Genomic DNA, 25,921 nt, shown 5'->3' on the forward strand with positions numbered 1-25,921 from the left:
CCAGCAAACGCTACCCCCAGCCCCTGGCACCCACCATTCGACTTTCTGTCTGTACGAACTTGACCACTCTAGGTGCCTCATACAAGTGGAATCGAGAGCATTTGTCTTTCTGTGACTGGTAGGTTAGCATCATGTCCTCAAGATTCATCCATGTTGTAGCCTGTGTCAGAACTTCCTCTTTAAGGCTGAATAATATTCTGTTGTGTATACACCCCGTTTTGCTTCTCTATTCATCTGTCAGTGGGCAGTTGGGTTGCTTCCACAGTTTAGTTATTGTGAACAATGCTGCTATGAACATAGGTATACAAAGTATCTTGGAAAACCTGCTTTCAGTTATGTTGGGTATATACCCAGAAGTGGAACTGGACCATATGGTAATCCTACTTTTAATTTTGAGGAACCACCATGATATTTTGCACAATGGCTGTACCATTTTACATTCTCACCAGTAGTGCACAGGGTTCCAATTTCCTACATCCTCATCAACCCTTGTTATTTTTTGTTTTCATAGTAGCCACCCTAATGTGTGTAAGGTGGTGTCTCACTGTAGTCTTGACTTGTATTCTCCTAATAATCGCTGATGCTGAGCATCTTTTGATGTGTTTATGGGCCATTTATGTATCTTCTTAGCAGAAATGTCTAATCAAGTCCTTTGCCCATTTTTTAGCCAGGTTGTTTGCTTTGTGGTTGAGTTTTAGGAGTTCTCTGTACACTCTAGATATTAATCCCTTATCAGATATATGATTTCCAAACATCTCCTCTCATTCTGTGATTGCCCTTTTCCTCTGTTGATAGGGTCTTGATGCACAGAGTTTTAAAAATTTTCATGAAGTCCAATTTCTCTATTTTCCTTTTGTTGCCTGTGCCTTCGGTGTCATATTCAAGAAATCATTGCCAAAATCTAATGCCATTAAACTTTGGGGCACTTGTGCTTTTTAAAAGGACCTTTTAATGACAAGTTCCCCAGTTTGGGGAGTTCAGAGCCCTGAAACCTAACTATAAGTGTTCCCAATGCAGAAAGTACATAAGAACCAGAGTGCTTAATCAACATTTCTGTTGGCAAGCGAGGTCCCAAGGAGCATGTGGAAGCACAGCAGAAGTAACATGGAGGACTTTTAGGAATGTTCTCTGCCACCTTAGTTTCCTCCCTCTTTCTCCATATATCCCTCCCATTTTTCCTTCCTTCCTTTCAGATAACATGTCTGGGGCAGGATATGGTGAAGAAAATGCTTTTACCTCACTCCCCTATAACAACACTGACCACCCCATGAGCCTTGGAGAAGCAATTTGCCTAATTTGGAGAGAAAAACTCCATTCAAGCCCTGCTGGGATGCAAGTTCAAATCTGCGTGACCACAAAACCCGCGTTCATGGACCCACTTGCCTCTATTGCTTTTTTAAGCTATAGGAATGCTGGATGAGGAATGTTGTCTGTTATCAACTAGAAAAACATGATCCCCCTTTGAGCCTTCATGTCATTACCTATAAGATGAAAATGGACAAGCACAGCACATTTCCAGTGTTACTTTTGAAGTTTTCAGTGCTATCTTACATGAAAATAACATGAAGAAACAGAAGCAAACCTGCCTGATTCCCCCTTATGCCTTGACTACTTGGCCTGCAGAGAGGCCTCCAAGAGCCTCCTTGGACGATCCAGGGTTCAGCCCAGCACTGAGCTAGATGACCACGGGCTCCCCTTCCAGCCCAGTGAGTCTTTGCATGACTGTTTTGGGTTTTTTTTTCTAGACTCCCATTTCTCAAAAGTTTGAGAACCAGTCACAGATCTCCATTTCACCCAAGGGCTGGCATGTCACGAGGTCACCAATATTTGTTTTATGTACTGCTAAGAGATTAAGGGGCAGTATAATTTCAGAGAAAAGTTAGGTTCCCTGGAAGTCAGGAAGCCCAGCACCCTGCCCTTAAACACTCGAATGACCTTGAGCAATGAAAGGTCTCCAGACCTTCATTTCTCATCTTCAAATGAGAAGACAAATTGGACTACATCACTGTTTCCTAAAGTGTGGTGTGTACACCGCTGTGGAAAGTAAGCAATAGGTAGAAAAAAGTTAGGTGCTTTTATCTTATGTATATATCTATAAATACTTAAATAGCCTCTCAGCTCTACAGTATCTTAGCTATTATTGCTACAGCAAGGCTGAAGTCGGTGACACACACACAAGCAAGACCCAATGCTAGTACATGCGGTGAAGGTATCGCACCTTCAGGAATTGTCCTTTCCACCCAAACTGTCCAGAAAGATTGACACCGATGAAATGGATCGCTATTGTGGATCCTCATATACCAAATTCCCATGAGCTTTGCTGAGAGGACCTCAGCAGTGCATCAAAGCATCCCTTTGATGCAATGTGAATAAGGTTTAAAAAAGTTATTAATGGGGGAGGCAAATGTTAAATCTATAGCAGAGGTACTTTCCCCATAGGATGGGGGAGAGGGAAAGTATGTAAGCACCTGTCATAGGGCCTGGTGTGGAGCAGGTGCCCCATACAGATGTTATTACAAAATAGTGAGTATAGTTCCCTGTGCCACAGAGGAGATCCTTCTATCTATTCTATGCCTTCTTTGAATGACCGTAGCACTTGTTGTCTGTATCATTTTTATGTCTGTTGTTGCTTTGTGACTGAAAATGAAAAATTTCTATTTGTCCATGTCCTGGCCCTTACATAAAAATGTGTTCATTTATCTATTTCATATTTATTGACTACATCTTAGACACCGTGTTAACTGCTGGTTCTAGATGTTAGTAAAATATAGACCTTCCTGCTCAAAGGGTCACAGTATTTGTGGGAAAACCAAAAAATGAACAACCTATGTCTCTAAGAGCTTTGTACTTCCCAAAGAGAACACACCTCGTAGGTACAATGAATCCACGTATCATACGTAAATGTATAACTAGTTAATGGGATTATACACCTGAGATAACTGCTTTTCGCTTCTGACGAAATGATGATTATATTTCACCAGGAGCTCAATACCACTCTGAGAATGAGGGCTTAACCCCCGACTGGACTCACTGCATCGCTTTCCTATATAAAAATACACAAGTCTGTACATATGCTCTAGAAAAAGGCTTATCTGGCATGAATTTCAGATAGCAAGAAGAAAACTTCAAGAGGTTCAGAGAAGCATCCAGAAGCTCAGCTGACTCTCTGGCACTAATACAACTTGCTTGACAGGGAAATAGAGCTGTAAATCTCACAAAATTAGATGATCTTTTAAGAATTTCAAAACCTCCTGCTATTAATTGGAAATCCTAGAAGAATAGCTTCTTTTAAAATGTACTGATAATATGCTTTACAGCTTAATATTCAGAAGCCTATGTTTTGGCTAAGTGAGCTTCAGGAAGGGAGGAAATTTGCGGTTTACCTCCACTTACTTTGGAACCGCTGGTTCCAAACATCTACTTCTATGCACAGTCATCTTATCATCTGTAAAATGGAGGCAACTCTAAGACAACAGAGTTACAGAGATGTTGCACAGCTCCATGTGTCATTGTCTTCATTTGTTTCAGAATACCAATGACATCTAAGCTACTACTGAAAGAGTGCTATATTATTTGGGGTCATCTAGTGCAGCTCTGTCAAAGTAAAGAAAAGGGACCTAGAATGACTATAATTTTCCCAAGAGGACACAATTATTTTATGGTAAATCTGGGACAAGAACCCTGATCTCTTGGATCCCATTCCATTGTTCTTTCATTGGGTTCTGAACAACCCAGAGAAATAAAGAGAAATAAAACTCCTGTGTGCTGTGTCACTGGTACAGGACACGGCAAGATTGGAATTGGAGCACTACATATTAAGAGGTATCTGAGAAATTCTTCAAACTAATTGAGATATATACCAGGTACATAGAAAACAGTATGTTTTATGAAGATGATTCTGTGCAATGAACAGAACTGGTAACACACACTGGAAGGTGAATTCTCGTTTTCTGGCACCTTGAAAACTCCACCTCAACATACACGTTAAAATAAACATTTGAACTGGGTCATATTTAATTCTGCATGCTCTTGTAAGTCAGCAAAATATTCCATATATCATTTAAGTTGTCACTCACTTTTTAACTTGACTTTCAATTTCTAAAAGTCTTTCCAAACATAAAACAGAGGTGGGAAAATGGTATATGGGAAGCTGCAGAGATGAAATAAGCTTATTTCACTAGGCATAAAGATGAATATCCAAACAACTGCTTCATGGCTGAAAGTGTCCAAATCTACTGTCTTCATTTTGTAGTCAAGGCTTCCGGAAAAATATGCTAATGGATTCCTTATTACCCAAATGCCCCATATCAGTTTCAGTAGGTATCACTATATATTATGGAAATTTTTCTCAGTGACACTGAAAGACATCCTGGCTGAACATCCCCCTGCCCATGACACAGAGATGATGGTCTCAAGCTATCTTGAAGGTATTGGAGCCCACACTATCCGTTACTAATATTAATGGAGGATAAAACTTCATATTCTGTTTGCTCTATATTTGTTAAATCACTTCTTCCCTTCATTAAACTGGATGGCCCATAATTGAGTCTGTAGTGTGTCTATCATTGGAAACTGAACAAATTTTTGTTGGTTTTATTAATGTCATACGTTTCTAGGGAGGGTCTATTCAATAACTAAGTCTAGTTTCACAGTTACAAATAAATTATGATGTAACTTTGAATAAATTAAGCTCATCATAAAGGAAGGATACTCATAGTTGCTACTACCCCTTCCTTGAGGGGCTCTCGTAAAGCACTAAGTAAAGTAACAGAGGTGTATATGTATGCATATATTTTCAATGATATTTGTACAGACTTAAAAAGAACTCTACAGAATGCATTATAAAAACCTTAATGCTGTGTGTCTAGTTCCCAGCTCTCTCATTAAAACTACTTAAATGAACACAATCTTATCTGTTAGGATAGCTATCAGAGTACTCCAAATACTACTTCTTGCAGTACCCTGTCCCAACCATTTGCCATCCTCTTCCCATTAGTCCTCAAGTCAGAAGCCCCGAAGATCTGTTCATTAATTTATGAACACATTTCTTCATCCAGCCAAGAAAATTGATTGATCCCTTACCAAATTTCAGGCACCATTCTTCAGTATGATTTATAGGCATGTTCAGGAAACACAGCAGTGATTAACACAGATGAATATAGTCTCTCTTGAGCTGAGGGGGGAGACAAAAGTAAATAAGCAAATATAAAATCATAAGTATAGGGCTTCCCTGGTGGTGCAGTGGTTGAAAGTCCCCCTGCCAATGCAGGGGACACGGGTTCGTGCCCCGGTCCGGGTAGATCCCACATGCCGCGGAGCGGCTAGCCCCGTGAGCCATGGCCGCTGAGCCTCTGTGTCCGGAGCCTGTGCTCCACAATGGGAGAGGTCACAACAGTGAGAGGCCTGCGTACCGCAAAAAGAAAAAAAAAAAAGTATAAATATGTAAATAAAATTAAATAAATGGATAGAATAGCATATCAGGTAAGTGTTGGAGAAAAACAGCAAGCAGGGAAGGGAGATGGAGATTGTTAGCTGGTAGGAGGAGGCTGCGATCTGAAACTAAGTGATCGATGAGGGCTTTCTGGGGAAGATAAAATATAAGAGGGAACTTAAGGTTGTGAGAGGGAGCAAGGTGCATATCTGGGAAGTGAATAGTACAAGCAGAGGGAACAGTCAGATGGAAAGGCAATGAGGAAAGAGTGGGTTTGGAGTATCCAAGGAGCAGAGAGGATGTCAGTGTGTGGAAAACAGAGGGAGCAAAGTAGAGAGGAGAAGGAAACAGTCAGACAGGAAACAGAGGCCCACATTTCTAGGGCTGTGGACGCACTTTGAGGACTTTGCTTTTCCTGTGAAGGAGCCACTGAAGAGACTTAAGTGACATGATCTCACTTATGTTTTAACAAGATTTCTCTGGATGCCATGTTGATTCGAGACTGTAGGAGAGTAAGGACAAGCCCCAGAAGACCAACAGTTGATTCAAAGAAGTGATTACTCAAACATGGTCCCCCTCCTCAGTAAGGACGCAGAGCAGGAATCGGCAAATAATGGCCACAAATCAAATCAGGCTCTCAGCCTGGATCTGTGGGACTGTGAGCTAATAATGTCTCACGTTTAGAAAGGTTGTTGAAGAAAAAAGGGTAGGAGAAGTCACAGAAACTGTATATGGTCCACAAAGCCTAACTGCTTAATTCTTTCTTTTTAAGGGCAACTCATTGATTTATTGTTTAAAGATTGCAAGACAGCTTCTGAATTTCTGTAGCACAATTTAAATGTTTTACTTTTTTGATAAATCAGAGTATAATAGAAAAAACAATTAGTTTCCAGTAATATCTATATCTCTATTCAGAATTAAGTCTTCCACAGACATGTAACCTGGAAACAAAAGCCTGTTACAATAAGCAAAGCTTCAACAGAGCTGCTACTTTTCGGACCAGGGGAAGGTTCATCCCTATAGGAGGAGGATGTGCTATGTAAAATGGCTGCAAGGTCACAGCCTTGAGGGCGCTGGAAGTCTATTATCCTAACCCACATTAAGTAGTTTGGTGAACTTCAAACGTCCGTTCATCTGCAACCAAGCTGGCCAACTTTAACTGATATTTCAAGCAGGTAAAAAATAAATTAAAGAAATCCTTACACTGATGTTCCTTGATTCACACTGTTAAATGGTTCATTAACATGTAATTCTGGCTAAGAATTACATTTGAGACTCCTTGCTCAGATTTTGGTTAACAGTACAAATCTTTCAGAAATTCAAGTTCTTATTAATCAATAATTTGTCAGCTAGGATACATTCAGACATCAGCTGCAACTACAGAATAGGTGCACTGCCTCAGCGCTTTGGAAAGACATAATCTAGAACACTACTAGCAGACAAAATATCTGTTACTAGACAGCACAGCAAGACAAAAACATATATTCATGTGTGCTGCGGACCAGCTGGAGAAAGAGGATTTCACCGCCCTGGGTCAGAAGGGAAGGGGTAAGGAACTGAAGTAGCACCGACGAATGGGGTCAGAAGGACCAAGACAACTGATGGTTGCAAGGCAAATTTTATTATGCTACAGTTGCAGATAATATAGTCTAGAAAAAGGAAGGTTGCCAGATGGTGGTTTACATTATCTACAGACTGTCTCGGCTCAAGGTTAACTTCCCTGGGAGGAAACCCATAAACCCAGAAGCATCAAAAATAACCTGCATGTGCAGGGGGGAGACAGCTTTGCTTGTCTCATTTTACATTCTTTCTGATCTCTGGGCCCTGGTGATTTATCTCCCATGGAATGGAACAAGGAGGGGAACAAGTAGGGACAGTCCCTTCGAGCAGCGGCGGCATGCCTGGCATGTCCGTAGCCTGCTCTCAAGGCTGACTGCTTCCCACAGGTCCCCCTTTTTTATTTTTTAACTTTTGCTGCAAAATAATTCCATGAAGTTTAGTGCCGAGAGTAGTATACTGTGGCATGAGGATACGAAACAGACATGAGAAGATTAATATCAATAATAGGCAAATTATGGCCAGGGTAATAAATCCTGACAACCTTCCGGTAATCCAAGACTGAGGATTTAACCACTTTAAATGATCCAGTAAAGTTTGAATTACATCTTCTGGCGAAACATCATCAAGATGTGTATTTTGTATATCCTGAATTTCAGCATTTAATTTCTTAAGATCAAGACTAATATTATTATCTGACCAAACACTCAGCAGATGCATTTTTACTTTTTCCCATTCCCAAATACAGTCATTGTACTTTTAAGGAGTAACACACATCCATGTATACTTTGCATGACAAGCTAAACGCATCCTCAATTTTAATGCTGCCATCTGATCTCCAATCCCCAAAATTGCCTTTTTAAATTCATCTAACTTGTTATTAATCTGTAAATCTATGTGACTTTGTAAAGATAAAGCAAGACTGGTATGTTGAGATAACTGATTAGCAAAGTGAGCATGATAAATACTCTGTGAAAGAGCAAGACCGGCAGTAGCCGCGGTAGCAGACAGAGCAGCCGAGGCGAGTAAACTTACTATTAGCCACCCAAGAAAGCGTCTCCTTCTCTGCAAGGCTTTAGAGAGTTCCACCCATGCCTGTACTCCACTATCTTCATACCAAGGTTCTCTCAGATGTACAGGCACCATAACATACATGGGTTGCTTTAGTATAAGCACAGATTGCGTTCCTGCAGAAGGGAACATACAACTGCTAAAAGTACAATTAACACAGCTAATATTATATCCTCCTTTGGAAGAATTAGCAATGTTAACAGAACCAAACAAAAGTGTATATGGAGGAGCAACACAAGTTATAACAGGTGTATTGGAATAAGTTAGAGCTAGTTTCCATATATCCCTGCTCTTTTGAAATGTGATAAACCTATCTATGATGGGAATAGAAGAGATAAGAATTGACACCTTGGTATAATCTATAGTACACCATATTTGGTTATTATTCCAAGATGCGTTGCAACGTTCAAAAGTGGATCCAGGAAAGTTAACGGTCATAAGGGGAGGCAATTGATTTTTTGATTTTCTGTTAAGCATAGTAACCTTATGTCCAGCTATAAGTATCCCTTGTCCTCCAAGTAAACGCTTCATACAGAAATAATTTCCTGAATCTTCACCTGTAACCTTGGCTATAGTAATAGCGGAATCCCTAAGTGGTGAGGCGTATGAGATTCGACCTCTAATATTAATAGGTTGCCCATTTTATACCAAATGATGGTATCCTTAAGATCCTCTCGTCGGCTGGTAGCCGGGCATGTAAGAGTAATGTTGGTTCCTGTAAAACGAAGGATGCCTGGAGAGCCTGACAAACTAATTGATTGATCCGTTCCCTCATAAACATCTGTATGCTCATAACTAATAGCCTTTACACGTCCAGTTTCCAGATGCAATGGGCGAAGACAGACAGGATGGGTACTAAACCAGTTAGTATAATTTACAGACATACTGATTTGTTTTATATTCCCAATAAGAGGCCCATAAACAGTTATCATTGTAAAATACAGGAAACTCTGCTTCAGACCAAGATATGGGTTGTAATAGTGGAGGATCAGGTACATAGGCCCAGTAAGTTGCTGCATTAACAGAGGGAACACATGAAATGGTTGCCAACATAGCCAAAAATAAAGTTACAGGTGTACCAGGATTATTCTGTTGTTTCACTGACTCTTGAGCTCGTGAAACCAGTTGTTTAATTTGTCCCCAAGTTGGAACATCACTCCTTTGAGTCGTCCTGGCAAGTGCTCTCCTCTTCTTCTTCTTTTTCTGAATCAACACTGTCAAATTTTCCGGAGAGGTGCAGAGCTTCTTCATCTTCTGAACTAGGTGAGCTGTGGCGAGCCATCTATTTGCTTGACTAAGCGCTCAGGAAGCCAGCAAGGTCCAGGCACTGATCTGGGAAAGATACACACGTGACCACGTCCCCAAATCAACACAGGATCAGGACCACGCCAAGTGCTGGTTAACGGATCTTTCCAGAGGACCTCCGGAGATTGAGAGGCCAATCTTGGCTCAGACACCAACCTTCCCCCTGCAGAGCAGCCAAATTTGTCAACAGTGAGAACATTTAAAATAAACAGAGCATGATTTATAAGGTTATGTGGTGTTGTTCTAGACAATTCCCCCCTTTTTATTTTTTCAATAGTTAGCTTTAAAGATCTATTTACACGTTCTATAATACCTTGTCCTTGAGGGTTATATGGAATGCCTGTAATATGGGTAATTTTGTAATGAATTACAAAATGTTGCAAAAGCAGCACTAGAGTAAGCGGGCCCATTATCTGTTTTAATAGTTTTGGGAAGGTTCATGAAAGCAAAACAGTGTAATAAATGAGTGATAACATGTTTAGTAGCTTCTCCGGTCTGTGCTGTAGCACAGAGGAAACCAGAATAAGTATCGATAGTGACATGAACAAACTGTAATTTCCCAAAAGACGGGATATGAGTAACATCCGTTTGCCATAAATGTCTAGGTAATAATCCACGAGGATTAACAACATAATGTGGAACAGGAAGGTGAGGTAATCATTGTGGGCATTGCTTAACAATTTGTCGGGCCGCTTCACGAGTAAGGGAAAATTGTGTGTGTAATGTAGCCGCCGACTGATGGTGTAGAGCGTGCAACGGCTGTGCTGCTTGTGAAGCAGTTTGATCATAACTTACCATAATATGAGGGTGTCCAGGACATGGACCATGAACATCAACAGTATGAAGATAATGAATGCAGTACATTAGCCATTCTTGACAGCATGACGAACGGAAAGGAGGAGTACGGAAAATTGGGACATGTCCCGCTTTAGGGAAAAGAGATTGAGGAGGAGGAGTAACTTCAACTCTATTCTTGGGAGGAAAATGTACAGGATAAAGATCACGTTTAGATCGAGTTAAAACACCTGCAGTTGCATTAAGTTTAGTCAATGGACCAGGCAAGTTAGAATGAGCACGGATATACAGACCTGCAACAGGACCATCATGGGAACGAATAAGCTGTTGAAGCAAACGAAAAGAGGATGATAATTCAGGGTCATTAGTATGTCCTATGGTCGCAGTCTCCAGAAGAAATCATAAGCTAATGAGATATTTACTATCAGAAAACAAATTAAAAGATATAGAAGGCAAATGTTTAAAAGCCATAATGACAGCATACAGTTCAACACGTTGAGCTGAAGTCAAGGAAGTCTCTTTAATGAGGTTTGTTCCGTCGTCAATGATTACAGTAGCCACTCCTGAAGAAGAACCGTCCGTAAAAACCAAAGGTACATGACGAACAGGCTGTTGCCTAATTATAGAAGGAAAGATATGAGTTAAGTTTGCTGAATTGGATCAATTTATCAGCAGGGTAATGGCATTCCAAGGTACCTGAAAATCCTGCAAGAGCAAGACCCCATTCATTACTATGTTGAAAAAGCCAATTTTGTTGACTAACTGAATAAGGGATAATAATTTGAGAAGGTTCTATACTTATAGGTTGTAAGCATCTAGTTCTACCTTGCATTATTAAATTACTAATAAGTTCATAATAAGGGTTAATAACTTTAGAGGGTGTAGTTTTCATATGAATCTATTCAATAATTCCAACAGTTTGCCATAAGACGGCAGTAGGCACATGAGGAGTTGGACAAATCATTAAGAAAATTGGAAGGTGAGTATGAATTCTAGTTAATTGTGTAGAACTGATAGATCTATTGACTATCTGTAAAGGCTGAAATCCTTCTGGAGTCACAGAGCGTGAAGAAGAAGGATCTGAGTCACCTTTAAGAATATCAAACAAAGGCTGTAATTGAGCAGTAGTAAGTTTTAAGGAAGGCCTTAGCCAATTAATATCTCCAAGTAATTTTTGAAAATCATTTAATGTTTTTAAATTATCAACTCGAATTTGCAGTTTTTGAGGCCTAATAGTAGTGTTATCAATATATTTTCCCAAATATAAAAATGGAGATTGTCTTTGAATTTTTTTTGAGGCAATGACCAAGCCAAATGATTGTAAGGACTGTTGTAAAAATTGAAAAGCAGTCTCTAATAAAGAAATAGTATCAGTGGCTAAAAGTATATCATCCATATAATGTATGAGATATAACGATGGAAACCTTTTTCTCACAGGAGTCAAGGCCTGAGCCACATATTTTTGGCATAATGTAGGACTATTTGCCATGCCCTGAGGCAATACTTTCCATTGAAATCTCCTCATGGCTTCCTTAAAATTTAAGGAAGGCAAGCTAAGAGCAAAATGTTTTCTATCTTCAGGAAACAAAGGAATAGTGAAAAAACAATCTTTTAAATCTATAACTAAAAGATGATAATTGTGTGGTATGGCTGTTGGAGAGGGTAGGCCTGGTTGAAGAGCTCCCATTATTAGCATAGTTTTATGAACAGCTCTTAGATCCTGTAATAACCTATATTTTCCAGATTTTTTCTTGATAATAAAAATAGGAGTATTCCAAGAACTACTGGAAATTTCTAAATGCCCTAATTGTTCCAGTACTAATTGTTCTGCAGCTTCTAATTTCTCCTTTGTGAGGGGCCATTGGTCCACCCATACAGGGTCATCAGTCAGCCAAGTAATTGGATCAGCAGTGAGTGGAGGAGAATCCAAGGCCCCTAAGAAAAACCCAAACCTTGTCTATCATTTTTTATTTTCACATCAATAGGATAGACAGTTCCTTGTTGATTTGTTCCCAGCCCTTTTGTGGGAAGAAATCCTTGATCCAACATCATATTAGAGACTTGAGAGTTTGGACTATAAAGTAATACTCCCATTTCTTTTACTATATCTCGGCCCCAGAGGTTTAAAGGCAGCCCAGGCAAAACATAAGGCTGGAAGTATCCTGAATGGCCCTCACTATCCTGCCATAATAAAAACTGACTACTTTGCATAGGAGAAGAACTTTGTCCTATTCCGTGAAGTTCTGTAATAGTAGGACTAATGGGCCAACGTTTAGGCCAGTGTATCTGCGTCATAACAGAGACGTCAGCTCCAGTGTCTAACAAACCTGAAAAAACCTTTCCATTAATGGTTCATTTCATTTCTGGACGTTCTTTCCCTATCTTCTGAATCCAGTAGGCAGCATTAGATGATCCAAAAGCCTTTGTTTCTCTCTTTTGATGTTGTCAAATTTGTCCATGAGGTACAAAGGGCAAAAGTAGCAATTGTGCAGTTTTATCACCAGGAGAAATAGTTATTATATTTTTAATAGTTTGTGCCATGACTTTTATTTCTCCTTCGTAGTCAGAATCTGTGACTCCTGACATAATAGTTAAACCTTTCATGGTGACACTACTTCTTCCCAATAATAGTCCCATCAAACCCTTGGGTAAAGGTCCACAGATGCCCGTAGAGAGGGCCTGAGGACCCATTTCAGGAGTTAATACATATCGGGCGGAGGTACTGAGCTCCAGTCCTGCGCTTCCTGGTGTTGCTCTGGAGAGCGAGGATATTGTATGTTTTTGTTTTTGGTTAATGTCTGATTGATAATTTGAGGAGGATACACAGACATTGCCCTTATTATTTGTTGGGGCCGGGGAAGGCCCCGGGAGGAGTTCCCCGACAGTGGTGGCCCATCCTTGTGGGCCAGTGAGCAACCATCTTGTGCCCAATGTTTTCCCCTATTGCATTTAGGGCATAAACCAGGGATTTTCTGACCATCTGGAGGTTTCTGAGTAGGGAAGGAGGACTAGGGTTAGAATTAAAAGATCTACATTCTCTAGCAGTATGACCTGCCTTTCTGCATTTAAAACAAGTCTTTGTTTTCTTTTGATTGTTTTTAGACCCCACTTTAGTTAATGCTGCAGCCACAGCAGCACCCTGTATATAAGTAGGCCCAATGTCTGCACAAAGGCGAATATAGTCCTCCAATGTTCCCCGTTTTCTCCAAGGTCGAATCGCAGCCTGACGTGCATTATTAGCATTCTCAAAAGCAAGCTGCTTTACTACAGTTGTACCAGTGAGTCCGTCTACAATGAGTCTCCCCACCGCCTGTGACAACCTATCTACAGAATCAGCATATGGTTCATCAGGTCCCTGTCTAATTGTTGAAAGATCCTCAGTTTTGTGTGTAGAAGGTCATTTCCTCCAGGCTTGTAATGCCAAATGATTTATTTGAGGATGAGCAACAAAGGGATAAGTTAATTGATCTTGTGAAGAAAGATATTGTCCTTCCCAAATCAGCATATGAGAATCAACTGGAATATTATGGGCAGCATTCTTTTCTGCTTGTTCAGCAGCCCGTTCATAAAAATGAAACTTCCATATTAAATAATCTCCACCATTTAAACAAGCTCGTGCAATAGACTTCCAATCGGCGGGGGAAGAGCTTCTCCTGTCAACCATAGCAGTAGTAAAAGGAGCAGTGGGCCCATACTGAGCACAGGCAGATTTTCAATCTTTCAAAACTTTAAAAGGGAGAGCCTGATGCTCCCTAGTAGCTTGTTGAGGATTATTAGGATCAGGTCTTTCTATGACGGGACAACAGAAAATAGGATCTTCTCCTCGTTTTATTGCTCCTTGTACAGCGCGCTGCAAGGGACTGAGCATTTTTACAGATGTAGATTTTTGAGGAAGACAGTCCTTATTAACCTGCAGCTTTTTCACTGACTTATCTATCATAGCCATTAGAAAATCATCCTCAGGATATTTCTCTCTTTTATGTTTACAAGCCTCATCTGTTAAGTCAAAATGTTCCTCTTCATCTAAAATATTTAAATTAATTAGCTCTTTCGGTTTAGGAAGTGGCGACACAGTAGCTGATAATACAGTCTCTCCTTCTGTCAGAGGCTTATGTTTTTCTGACTTTACATTCAAATCAACACTATCATGAGAAGAATCTAAACATATTTTTATCAGAGTCCACAAACTATATGTAACAACAGGAGTATGAGTAGGCCCTCGAGACTCATAATAATTTTTTAAATCTTCTCCAACTTTCTGCCAGATTTCTATGTCAACAGAGCCGCCATCAGGAAACCAGGGAGATACACCATGGATATGCTGTAAAAATTCAGTCAACCGTGAGGTAGAAACTTTATTACCCTGAGCTTTAAGCATCGAAAGTAAAACCTGAGCAAATAATTCACACTCCTTTGAGCCCTTTTGCCTCATCTTATTTTACTTCTGACTATTGCCTTATGCCTCTATTAGTTTCACTTTTACTGGTGGCCACACATATTTTGCTTAAGGGTTCTCTTACCTGCACTTTCTTTTTCTTTTAATTGCCTTCACGCTTCAGGTCCCTGTTCGAGTGCCACTTGCCGCGGACCAGCCGGAGAAAGAGGATCTCACCGCCCTGGGTCAGAAGGGAAGGGGTAAGGAACTGAAGTAGCACCGACGAATGGGGTCAGAAGGACCAAGACAACTGATGGTTGCAAGGCAAATTTTATTATGCTACAGTTGCTGATTATCTAGACTAGAAAAAGGAAGGCTTCCAGATGGTGGTTTACATTATCTACAGACTGTCTCGGCTCAAGGTTAACTTCCCTGGGAGGAAACCCATAAACCCAGAAGCATCAAAAATAACCTGCATGTGCAGGGGGGAGACAGCTTTGCTTGTCTCATTTTACATTCTTTCTGATCTCTGGGCCCTGGTGATTTATCTCCCATGGAATGGAACAAGGAGGGGAACAAGTAGGGACAGTCCCTTCGAGCAGCGCCCGCATGCCTGGCATGTCCTTACCTGCTCTCAAGGCTGACTGCTTCCCACACATATGTTGCCTTGTTTAAGCCTCAAGCCCTCGATCCTTTGTTGAAATACAATAATTTCATTCCTATGCTTTTCAATACCAAAAACTCAACCTCCAGGAGGGCTAAAGTCTAATTTGTACTCCAAACCAAGTAGCAGTGCAGTTCACTACTACTGAGGCTGAATCCATAAAGACTTCAAGACCACGTCCAGAAGACAAGTTATTATATATAATACCCTAGAAGGTGTGAAACATAATTATCATATACATAGCTGGTCCTTCAGAGCTTTTTACCTATAACATGTTTTTTGATGAAAGTTATTTAATGTACTGGAGATAACTGTGACTTACTGATCAAATATTTGAATACTTATACTTACCTGGGATTTCATTTCTGCTGAAAGAAAAAGGAAGAACAGGACTCACTAAAAAAAAAAAACCAAACTTTATAAATGAAAGTAAATATCTTATCACACACTATCACTTTTGGAAGCAGCATAGAGGGGCAGTCAACGGTAAAACACTGGTGAAATAGGTCAAAACTCTGGGCCAAAATCCATTATCATTATCATCAGTGACAGCACCACAACTGCGCCCTTCAGAATTAATAATCACTCCTAAGAATCTTCATTTTGCACCAGATGATGCGTTTAAGAGAAACACTCTGGGAGGTTTTGAATCGGACTTGGTTTTTTGATAGCCAAGTTACAGGAGAATTTTTAAAGTGGGGGGAAGGGAAGAAGGAAACGGACCAGGAAAAGAATTTAAGCCATCATCTATAAACCAACAAAGCACTGATAGTTCCAAACATTATGTCAGACACTAAAATGACTGATATAGGCTCCAGTGGTTTATAAAACCTATAAAAAGACTACACCAGCAAAGTCCCCATTTATCTGTAGAGTTCAGAAACTAAAACAAGGAATATTTTAGCTTAAAACCTTATCTCAAGAGAATCATATACACTTCACATGAATAAAAATACCTGAAACCAAACATTTTTAAAAGCTCCAATACCCAAAATATAAAGAAAAATATGAATTCAGAAGACTCAATCAATCCATGATAATCACAAAACGGCTGGGCAATCTCTATCTCCCTTCCACACTAACCATCCAACCCATGGAAGACCAAGGGAGATCAGACCTTCCAGACTTACCTTCCAGACCTTCCAGACACCTGGCTGCTGCAAAATTCTACGGAGACTCCTTGTGGAACAGCAGTTTCCCATCTCTTGTGTCTCTCCCTATCGTGATCATGATCATGCAGGAAGCAAGTCTGGCTGTGCTATTTCTTATCATTGTCTGTCACCCATCTGCAACATGGTATTGTACAGATAAGGAGAAAGTAGTTGCCTTTCCCCCAGAAGGTTGAGGCTCAGGTACAGGGGTAATTCTCCTGTGCACACAGTCATTATTTAGGCCGACTCAGTGACTTCAACAGGCTTAATCATGTGATCAGGTTTGTTGCCAGCTGCGTAATGCTCCCACATCTGTAGATAGAGCCGCTCTAGGTCCATTGTGTATTGTTTGGTGTTGAACAGAGGGCTAGATGTTCTCTGCTTCCAGACTTTGCCACGAATTTTCTTCAGGTATTCTAGATCAGTTCCCAGTTTCACAGCTATGTCTTCATATTCTTGTCTGTTTTTAGCAATAAGCTCAAGACAGCCTAAACAAGTGAGCTGGGAAGCTGCAACTCGGGAAGCAAGAGTCTCTCCTGGCATAGTCACCATGGGTGTCCCTGACCAAAGGACATCCATCCCTGTGGTGTGTCCATTACAGAGTGGAGTGTCCAAGCAGACATCAGCCAGCTGGCCTCTCCGAACATGTTCCTCTTTAGGAGCAACAGGTGAAAAAATGATACGGTTCTGGGGAAGGCCCATATTTTGTGCGTACTGTTGAATATTAGGTTCTCCTACTGCTGGAAAACGCAACAGCCACAGTACACTATTGGGAACACGCTTCAGAATATTTGCCCACATCTGCAAAGTAGATGGGTCAATTTTATATAACTGATTGAAGTTACAGTACACGATGGCATCTTCCGGTAACCCGTACTGAGAACGTGTGGTTACAATAATGGTACGGGGAACCTCCTCTCCAGTGGCAGCCTTAATGTTGATCTGGGTAGTTGCCAGTCCATTGCTAAGACTGAATCCATTAATTGTTATCTGAATTTGTCCTCTGTTAATCATTTCAATAACTGCCTCTGCAATAGTATTCATAGGAATGACAGGCATATTAAGAGCTGTATTACTGCTGTCTGCACTGTCTCCTCCATCAGGACATTTCATCTTGACAATCTGCACATCTGGGAGACTATCAAGAAATGCTTTGAGGTCGATGCCATTCAGCACAATCCGATTGTCATAAATGTGCCCATTGGACTTAAAATCGATGACTGCTTTCTTCTTCAGGTGAGGGAACATATTGGCATGATCACCAATAAAGAAAGTATGGGGCATATAAGCCAGTTTCTCAGAATACTGCTCAGCAACTTCAGCAGGTGAAGTTTCCTGATCAGTGATGATATAATCCATGAAAAGCACGCCACTGGTCCCAGGGTAGCCCAGCCACATTGCCTGAATAGGAGCTGGCCTGAGAGCAAAGAGTTCATTTCGAGCACCCCTGGTATAACCATTCAGATTTACAAGGATGTGTATACCATCTTGATGGATGCGATCAGCTGCTTTCCCATTGCATGGAATCTGAGAAAGATCAATGAAATGATGGGCTTCTGCCATCACCTTCGCTCGGAAGTTTGTGCCGTCATCTGGGCTCAGGGCATAACAGAAGACCTCAAATTTATCAGGATTGTGCATGCCTGGAATAGACTGCATAAGATGAGAAGTAGGATGATTCCCAAAGTCAGAACTCACGTATCCTACACGCAGTCGACCATCACTGAGCTTCAAGTCTTTTGGATGTTCGTACGGTGGTTTATGAAGGACACTGATCTCGTCCAAGCAGAGGTTCCCATGGCTCTCAGCAATAGCCTTCCTGAAGCCATGAGAAAGAGGATAGAGCATACTATGATGAGGCTGCACAGAAGGCAACCTATTCTTCTCCAGCTGGTCAGCCACAATGCTGACCAACTTCTTCATTCGCTCATCATAGTCTGTCCAATCACAGACAATCTGCAGGCAATGAGCCAAATCACAATAAGCGTCAGGAGAGTCAGGTTCAAGCTTCAGAGCAGTGCGATAAGAAGCAATTGCTTCTGGAATATTCCCTGAATACTTGTGAATGGAAGCCAGATTGCTGTGGGCATCCGCAAGTGCAGGGTTAATCTGAATGGCACGAGTATAACACTGCAAGGCTCCCTGAACATCCTGCATCTCCTTTAGAGTGTTTCCCATGTTACAGTAGGCATCAGCAAAGGTAGGACTGATTCGAACAGCCTCCTTATAATGCATCAGAGCTTCCTGCAGTTTTCCCTGCTGCTGCAATACACTTGCTAAATTTGAATGGGCAACAGCAAACTCTGGGAAGACTTCTAATGCTTTACGATACAAGCGAACTGCCTCTTCAATGTTTCCCTGGTCTCCTTTGATATTGGCTAGGTTATTCAGAGAGTCTGCATGGGTGGGGCACAGCCGCAGAGCTGTGTTATAACAATCTTCTGCTTCGGCAACACGGCCCTTCTCTTCCAGAGCGTTGGCTAGGTTGCTGTAAGCATCAGGGAAATGTGGTTGCAATTCAATAGCTCGCCTGTAGGTGTCTATTGCCAGATCCATCAGGCCTTGCTCATAGTATACACCAGCCAGGTTGGCACACACCACTGCATGATTTAGGCTCAAGCTCAGGGCACAAAGGTAAGCTGCCACAGCTCTGTCAAAAATCCGTACCTCTTTCAAGACATTTCCTAAATTGATATAAGCATCCAGAAAATTGGGGTCAAGGGTGACAGCCTTTTCAAAGTGATGAATTGCAAGCCAAATCTCCCCTTGTGCATTGAAAACACAGCCAAGATTACTCCAAGCTACTGCAAAGTTCGGTTGCGTCTCCACTGCTTTCAAATAACATGCCTTGGCTCCTTCCAAGCGACCCAGGGCTTTGAGCAGGTTCCCCAGGTCACTGCGAACACAGTACAAATCAGGATTGCACTGAAGAGCAGAGACGTAAGCTTGTACTGCCCCTTGCATGTCCCCTGCTGCTACCAAAGCGGCTGCCAGGTTAATATGACCAACGATGAAATCTGGTTTGAGATGCAATGCATGCCGGTAATGCTCCATTGCTTCCTGCAACTGCCCTCTTTCCTTGTACACATTCCCCAAATTCGAATAGGCTTCTGCCAGAAGAGGGTTCTGTTTAATTGCCAGAGTACTAAAGTGGGCAGATCTGTCCAGCCTTCGACACTGGAAGTGTAGGGATGAAAGTAATGAAAGTACTCCAGTATTGTCTGACTCTTGTCTCCACAGCTGCATGCAGTGTCTCTCAGCTGCCTCAAAATCTCCTGCCTGATATTCTCGATGTGCCAACTCAGCTAACCCTTGGAAGGAAAGCATACGTTTCGTTGGTTCTGTGCTGTCGGCCACGTTGCCCACAGAAGACGCCATCTGGAGCTTCTGGAGAGAGCGAGAAAAGGGGATAATTGAGTCCCGCTGCCGCCACTACTGGCAAGAATGTTTCTAGAGGTAGCAAATACGAGGGCAGCAGGCGTACCACTGCTTTGGCAGGCTTAAGCGGCAGCAACAGTTACAGGCACCGAACCTTAGAAACTCTGGTTGGCCATCTACCTCTCACGCTCTTGAAATCTTAATTCTTAACCCTGCCCTCTTCCACCATTTTTCTCCTGATCAGGGAATAAAAATTACCTATACACTTGCCTTAGAAGAAATCAAAAGTCAGTAGTCCAAACACTTTTTAAATTTTTGTTTTCTGTCCAGTTGGAAAGGAAATACATGATTGACTTTACTTCATCATTCATATAGTCAATGTGGAAAACATTAGGGCCATGAATTTCAATACAGTAAGATTAGAAAATTTTAAATTGGCCTTCCCAAACCACTAATAAGTAACCAATGTTGTATATAATGCTAAAATCTTAGAGACTGAGTTTGATATTTTAAAAGTTCTGAAAGGATTAGCTAATTTCTCCTCATCATATTTCTCATGCCTCAAACCTGAGTATTACTTTTTTAAAAATAAATCTATTTATCTTTATTTTTATTTTGGCCGCGTGGGGTCTTCAATGCTGCGTGCAGACGTTCTCTAGTTGCGGTGAGCGGGGGCTACTCTTTGTTGCGGTGCCCGGGCTTCTCATCACAGCAGCTTCTATTGTTGTTCCACAACTCTATGGGTTCCTTTTTGGTCCTATGAAGAACCCTAGAAATTAGTTCATGGAATTATAAGTTTTTGCAAAATTGTCAAAAGTGAGATATTTTAACTTCCATCAGGTAAGACCAGCGTCTCTTTCTTTGCCAATTTTCCTTCTATCATATTCTGCTATGTTGGATCATATTGGAATGGCCACAGGCTTTTCTGAAAGCTAAGGAGATTTTCTTTTTTCTGTGGTACGCGGGCCTCTCACTGTTGTGGCCTTTCGCGACGCACAGGCTCAGCGGCCATGGCTCACGGGCCTAGCCGCTCCACGGCATGTGGGATCTTCCTGGACCGGGACACGAACCCATGTCCCTGCGTCGGCAGGTGGACTCTCAACCACTGCGCCAGCAGGGAAGCCCTAAGGAGATGTTTTAAGTCAGGCTATTATGTGATTTTCAGACACCGCTGTATGTAATTGACTATATACTATCCCATTACAGGAATAACTTCCTGTACTCATACTGACTACTCTACTGACTTAACCTAGCACAAGACACAGAAGCATAAGGACAAAAACCACCTTACAATATAGCCATGTCTTGCACTTCACAGCTCTCAAAGCATGTGCGTTTGAAGAAGAAAAAAAGAACTGAAAAGTACAAAACCAGAAGCTATTCTGTGGAAAATTATTTCAATCATCAGGCATGTGAAAGATAAGTCAAAGATTCAGTTCTCATCAATGCTTAGTCAAAACGGAAATTTTCTTCTGTCAAGAATATACTCCAGGGGCTTCCCTGATGGTGCAGTGGTTAAGAAGCCACCTGTCAATGCAGGGGACAAGGGTTCGAGCCCTGGTTCGGGAAGATCCCACATGCGGAGCAAATAAACCTGTGGACCACAACTACTGAGCCTGCGTTCTAGAGCCCGCAAGCCACAACTACTGAAACCTGCGTTACTAGAGCCTGTGCTCCATAACAAGAGAAGCCACTGCAATGAGAAGCCTTCGCACCACAACAAAGAGTAGTCCCCGCTCGCCACAACTACAGAAAGCCTGTGTGCAACTAGAGAAAGCCTGTGTGCAGCAACGAATACCCAATGCAGCCAAAAATAAATAAATAAAATAATAAATTTATTGAAAAAAAAACTTTCTGTATTTTCTTAATGGAACCTATCCAATTTGGAATTATATTTCTGTATGATTATTTGGCAAATGCCTGAGATTACCAGTAAATTGTAAGTTTAATGAGGCAAGGTTTTGCTTTTTGTTTTTTTCACTCCAACACTCAATGCAGTGCTTGACACAGTTCTTGATTAATATACATTTTTTCATTTATCATATGATTATATGAGAGGCATAAGTGGTATAAATTTTTAACAATTTACAGATACATTACCTAGAAAATTTTAGTAATGTAACAAAAAATTAAAATAAGCAATGTGTTAAATTGGTGATCTAATCATATACCAAAATTACTTCTCCTAATAAAAATTGATAAGAAACATCATAGAAAGAAAAAAAAAACTCTGTTGCAATAGAACAAAAATTTACATATTTAGAAATAACTCATTCAATACAGTTTAGAAATTCAATAGATAAAATAGTGAAGCATTATGGAGAGTCTTCAAAAAAGATATGACTAATGGAAGTAAATACCTTGTTCTTGTATGGGAAGAATCAACATCAGAAAGGTGTCTTTCTATTAGTCATGTGATACATTAACATGGTCCATAGTAATTATATAAATATATGTTGTTTTCAACTTGCACTATTAAAATTATGATTTTAAATAGAAGTGTCTAGCAGGGAGGATTATGGGAGAAGTCTCTGCTGTCAGAGAGTGCTGGTGCTTGCTACTTACAGGACATAGACAAATAGCTTCTCTTTTCTTAGACTAAATTCTTTATCAGAAGTATAAACTTAATTTGTAGGAACTCAGATTTTTATAAGGATTAGTAGAAACCATTAAAAGAAAGTTCATAGCAGACTGACACCTATAAAGCTATTAATTTGTTTGCTCTTGTAATTGTTATTATTACTATTACTCTCATAGTTAGCATTGCTGCAGCATTATCAAATCTGATTAACTATTTCTGTTGAGCTCTTTTATTGAGTGGTAAAATGAGTACATACTCTCTTGGAACAGTGTCTCTCATTAGACTTACCTGAGGATTCTTGTTAGGAATTTAGTTTCTTGTGAATCTCATTAGGATGTTTGGAAATGAGGACCAGGAATGCACACTTTAAAAAGAAACCGAGGGCTTCCCTGGTGGCGCAGTGGTTGAGAGCCCGCCTGCCGATGCAGGGGACACAGGTTCGTGCCCTGGTCCGGGAAGATCCTACATGCCGCGGAGCGGCTGGGCCCGTGAGCTGTGGCTGCTGAGCCTGCGCGTCCAGAGCCTGTGCTCCGCAACGGGAGAGGCCACAACAGTGAGAGGCCCGTGTACCGCAAAAAAAGGACAAAAACAAAAAAAGAAATTGAGGTGATTTTCCACCCAAACTCAAGTTATGATTTGTAAAACTCACTGTATTACCTTTTGAATTAAAGTTACATTCTCTGTGGAATTTCTATTCTACACCCAATTTAAATCTAGGATATGTCTATTTCTAATTATTTCAAACCAATTAACTTTCCTTATTTACTAATAAAATTCACATTTACTTTATTAGTGTATTTTTTTGTTGCTTAATTTTTAAAAACACTTTTAATGTGGATGTATTAATCATACCTTTCATTTTAATTAATGATAAACTGGATTCCAGAAAACTGTATGTAATTTTATTAAAATTAATCATAATGAAGTTAAAATAATCACATTTAAGAATGTGCATTTCCTTCTAATAGGGATTAGATTTCAACTGCTGTTTATATGTCCATGTACAACTCATAGAACCGTACTCTGTATTAAACTCTGATTGTTATTAACTCTTTTTTCTGCTCCCTCACTGTGATATTACCCAAAAAAAAAGACAGACTTGGGGTTTCAAAATGGCTGACTAAGGGCATGTTTTAATCTCTTCTTCCTTCAAAAATCTCATTGAGATTATAGAAATCACAAAATATAGTAAATAAACAGTTAAAGACTTGGAGGTCCTGAAAAACCAAGAGAAGTCCTTAGTAAGAATCAATTATTCAGTTATTTCTGAAGGATACAGAGCCAATAAGATCAGATTGCCTTGAGAGGATAAACCTAATCTGAAACTTCCACAACCCAATATAAGCAAAATTAAGACACTTCAAAATAATGTGATTTCAAACGTCCTTAAATGCATCAGGTCAAGAAATATATGGGAAACTAGAGAAGACTGTCTTGTAGCCAAGTATGAAAGTGGTTAATTCTGTGCCAGTTACCTCTTAACATTTGCTGTATCTAGAGGATTTGTCCCAGAATACCTCTCCAAAGAGATCAAGTATGGCAGGTTCCCAGAGTGTTGAAGCTGGAAGGAGAAGCTGAGAGGTGTGCTGAGGAAAACTTCTGGTCATCACCATAGAAAAGGCTATTTCTTCCTGTTCAACAGAAAAACCAGACCAGACTCAAGTTCATAATTACAACCACAGCTAGAAATCACATAAAGTAAAAGTGCATCTGCTGTTTGGAAAAGAAAAATATTTAGTGTTGTGCTGAGTGAATAAAAAGAAGCCACTTCAACAACTACTATTGATCAATGCTAACTACTGTTATAAATTTACACAGGAAAATCCGTGATGACCAAATATCTGAGGGGAACATAGAAGAGGAACACCGGCTGGAGCTAATGAAAGAACTATCTATTAAGGAAAGAAATTAATGGAAAAATAAACACAAATAACTTAATAAATATGCTTAGTAATGTTTGAGAAGATAGCATTCCTGCAAAATATGAATATGAAACTTTTCTTTAAGGGAGCGTAGGAATTTAAAATAAGTGCATATGCAACCTCTTCTGCCCTTAGATATCAATGATTTCGGTTCTCAGGCCTTCAGACTCAGACTGGGACCTACGCCATTGGCTCCCCTCCACTTAGCCTTTGGGTTTGAAGAGGAACTACGTCACCAGTGTTCTGGGCCTCCAGCAAGCCAACTGCAGATCGCGGAACTTCTCAGCCTCCATAATCACGTCACCTTCAAAAAAAAATTCTCTCTGCATATCTTTATATCTGCTGCAGGCTCTGTTTTTCTGGAGAAAACTGACTAAAACATAAATACTTTTTGGCAACACTACTTTGGAATGTAATGCGATTTAAGTACTAAATATTTGTATTGCAAAATAATACAAGTTCAATGCAATCACAGACATGAAACATTTTCTAGCTCCTTCAAGCAATGAGTTTTTTATAGATATTACATCTTTCCTCATGAATTTAAAAAGATACTGAAACCCAGCAGGACCCTATGCGGCTCTTGGGCACAAAAGCCTTTCTGTATCCCCCTCTCTGAGTTCCAAAGGCCAGGTTCAAACAGTTGCTAATCAAGAGAGGGGGTGGGGGACGCAGAGACAAGGGAGGAGCCGTCTAGAAACAATAGTACAGCCTTGAGGGCAGGGTCCTGGTCCCCCCCCCAACCCCCCACCCCCGCAAAGGATATTCATAACAATATCTTTGAGCTCTTCTGCAGAACTAAAACCCTCACCAAATGGAAGATGTTAACTACTTGACCAAGCACTCTTCATTCCAGAGAAGGTAACAGTTTGCCCATCACCACCTGACGCCAGATGATATTTGGATTGAAGGAATGCACAGCCCGATCCTTATCAGCAACCCTGCCTCCTTGACTATAAGACTCTTCACAACCCCCTCTCCCTTTTTGGACACACAGTTTTGAGGACATTATACCGCTGTGTCCCCCTTTGCCTGGCAAAGTAATAAAGCTATTCTTTTCTACTTCACCCAAAACTCTGTCTCTGAGATTCAATTCGGTGTCAGGGTACAGAGGCTGGATTCGGCTTCAATACCACGCACCCATACGAAAACATACATACACACAAACACATATGTAGATGTGTTTGCTGTTTACTTCTATAAAGAATGGAAGCAAACTATGCACAGTACTCTGAAACCCGCATTTCCCACTTAAACATCAATCAAGATATCATGTGAGGACAGACATACAAGTCACATATAAAAACGGTAATATTTCTGTATTTATATGTACTATCATTTATTCAGCATTTTTACCATTTAAGAACGTTCATGTTGTTTGCTGTTTTTGTCTGTATATATAAAAACTTATAAACAAGAAGAGATATTTTAGATGGTAGGACCAACCCTTGGGTTTAGAGGTAGGGAGGGGAGAAGGATCAAGAAATTCCATGCAAAATGTATTGCTATGTTATAGGAGAAGTTATGCATAGTGATATTTTTGTTATTTGTTTGTTTTACTAGGGATATATACATAGATGTTTATGCTGCAGTTAAAGTTGTTTTACATTTAGATACGGTCATTTCAGTTACCTGTGATGTCGAAAGCTCAGCTTCTCTGTACACCAGTGCCGAATCGAACCTCGGAGACA

General features: G+C 40.5%; 1 protein-coding gene across 8 annotated transcripts; it reads right to left on the minus strand.

Moving 5' to 3' along the window:
• Window positions 1–6,988: 6,988 nt before the first annotated feature.
• On the minus strand, window positions 6,989–19,734 carry LOC116764082 (UDP-N-acetylglucosamine--peptide N-acetylglucosaminyltransferase 110 kDa subunit-like). Of its 8 annotated transcripts, none has more exons than XM_032652292.1 (5): window positions 16,329–19,734; window positions 15,550–15,594; window positions 14,680–14,775; window positions 10,160–10,775; window positions 6,989–9,527 (listed from the first exon to the last, which is right to left on the minus strand). In XM_032652292.1, the coding sequence occupies exon 1, from the start codon at window positions 19,725–19,727 to the stop codon at window positions 16,587–16,589; it is 3,141 nt and encodes a 1,046-aa protein (XP_032508183.1). In that variant the 5' UTR covers window positions 19,728–19,734; the 3' UTR covers window positions 6,989–9,527; window positions 10,160–10,775; window positions 14,680–14,775; window positions 15,550–15,594; window positions 16,329–16,586. The 8 variants fall into 8 exon arrangements, with proteins under 8 accessions (XP_032508183.1, XP_032508188.1, XP_032508190.1 ...); XM_032652299.1 differs by having other exon boundaries at window positions 6,993–9,391; window positions 10,453–10,483; XM_032652295.1 differs by lacking the exon at window positions 6,989–9,527 and having other exon boundaries at window positions 9,736–10,483; window positions 10,644–10,775.
• Between the last annotated feature and the right edge of the window lie 6,187 nt (window positions 19,735–25,921).

This window comes from Phocoena sinus, chromosome 13 (assembly GCF_008692025.1).
Source record: "Phocoena sinus isolate mPhoSin1 chromosome 13, mPhoSin1.pri, whole genome shotgun sequence".
Taxonomy (NCBI): domain Eukaryota; kingdom Metazoa; phylum Chordata; class Mammalia; order Artiodactyla; family Phocoenidae; genus Phocoena; species Phocoena sinus.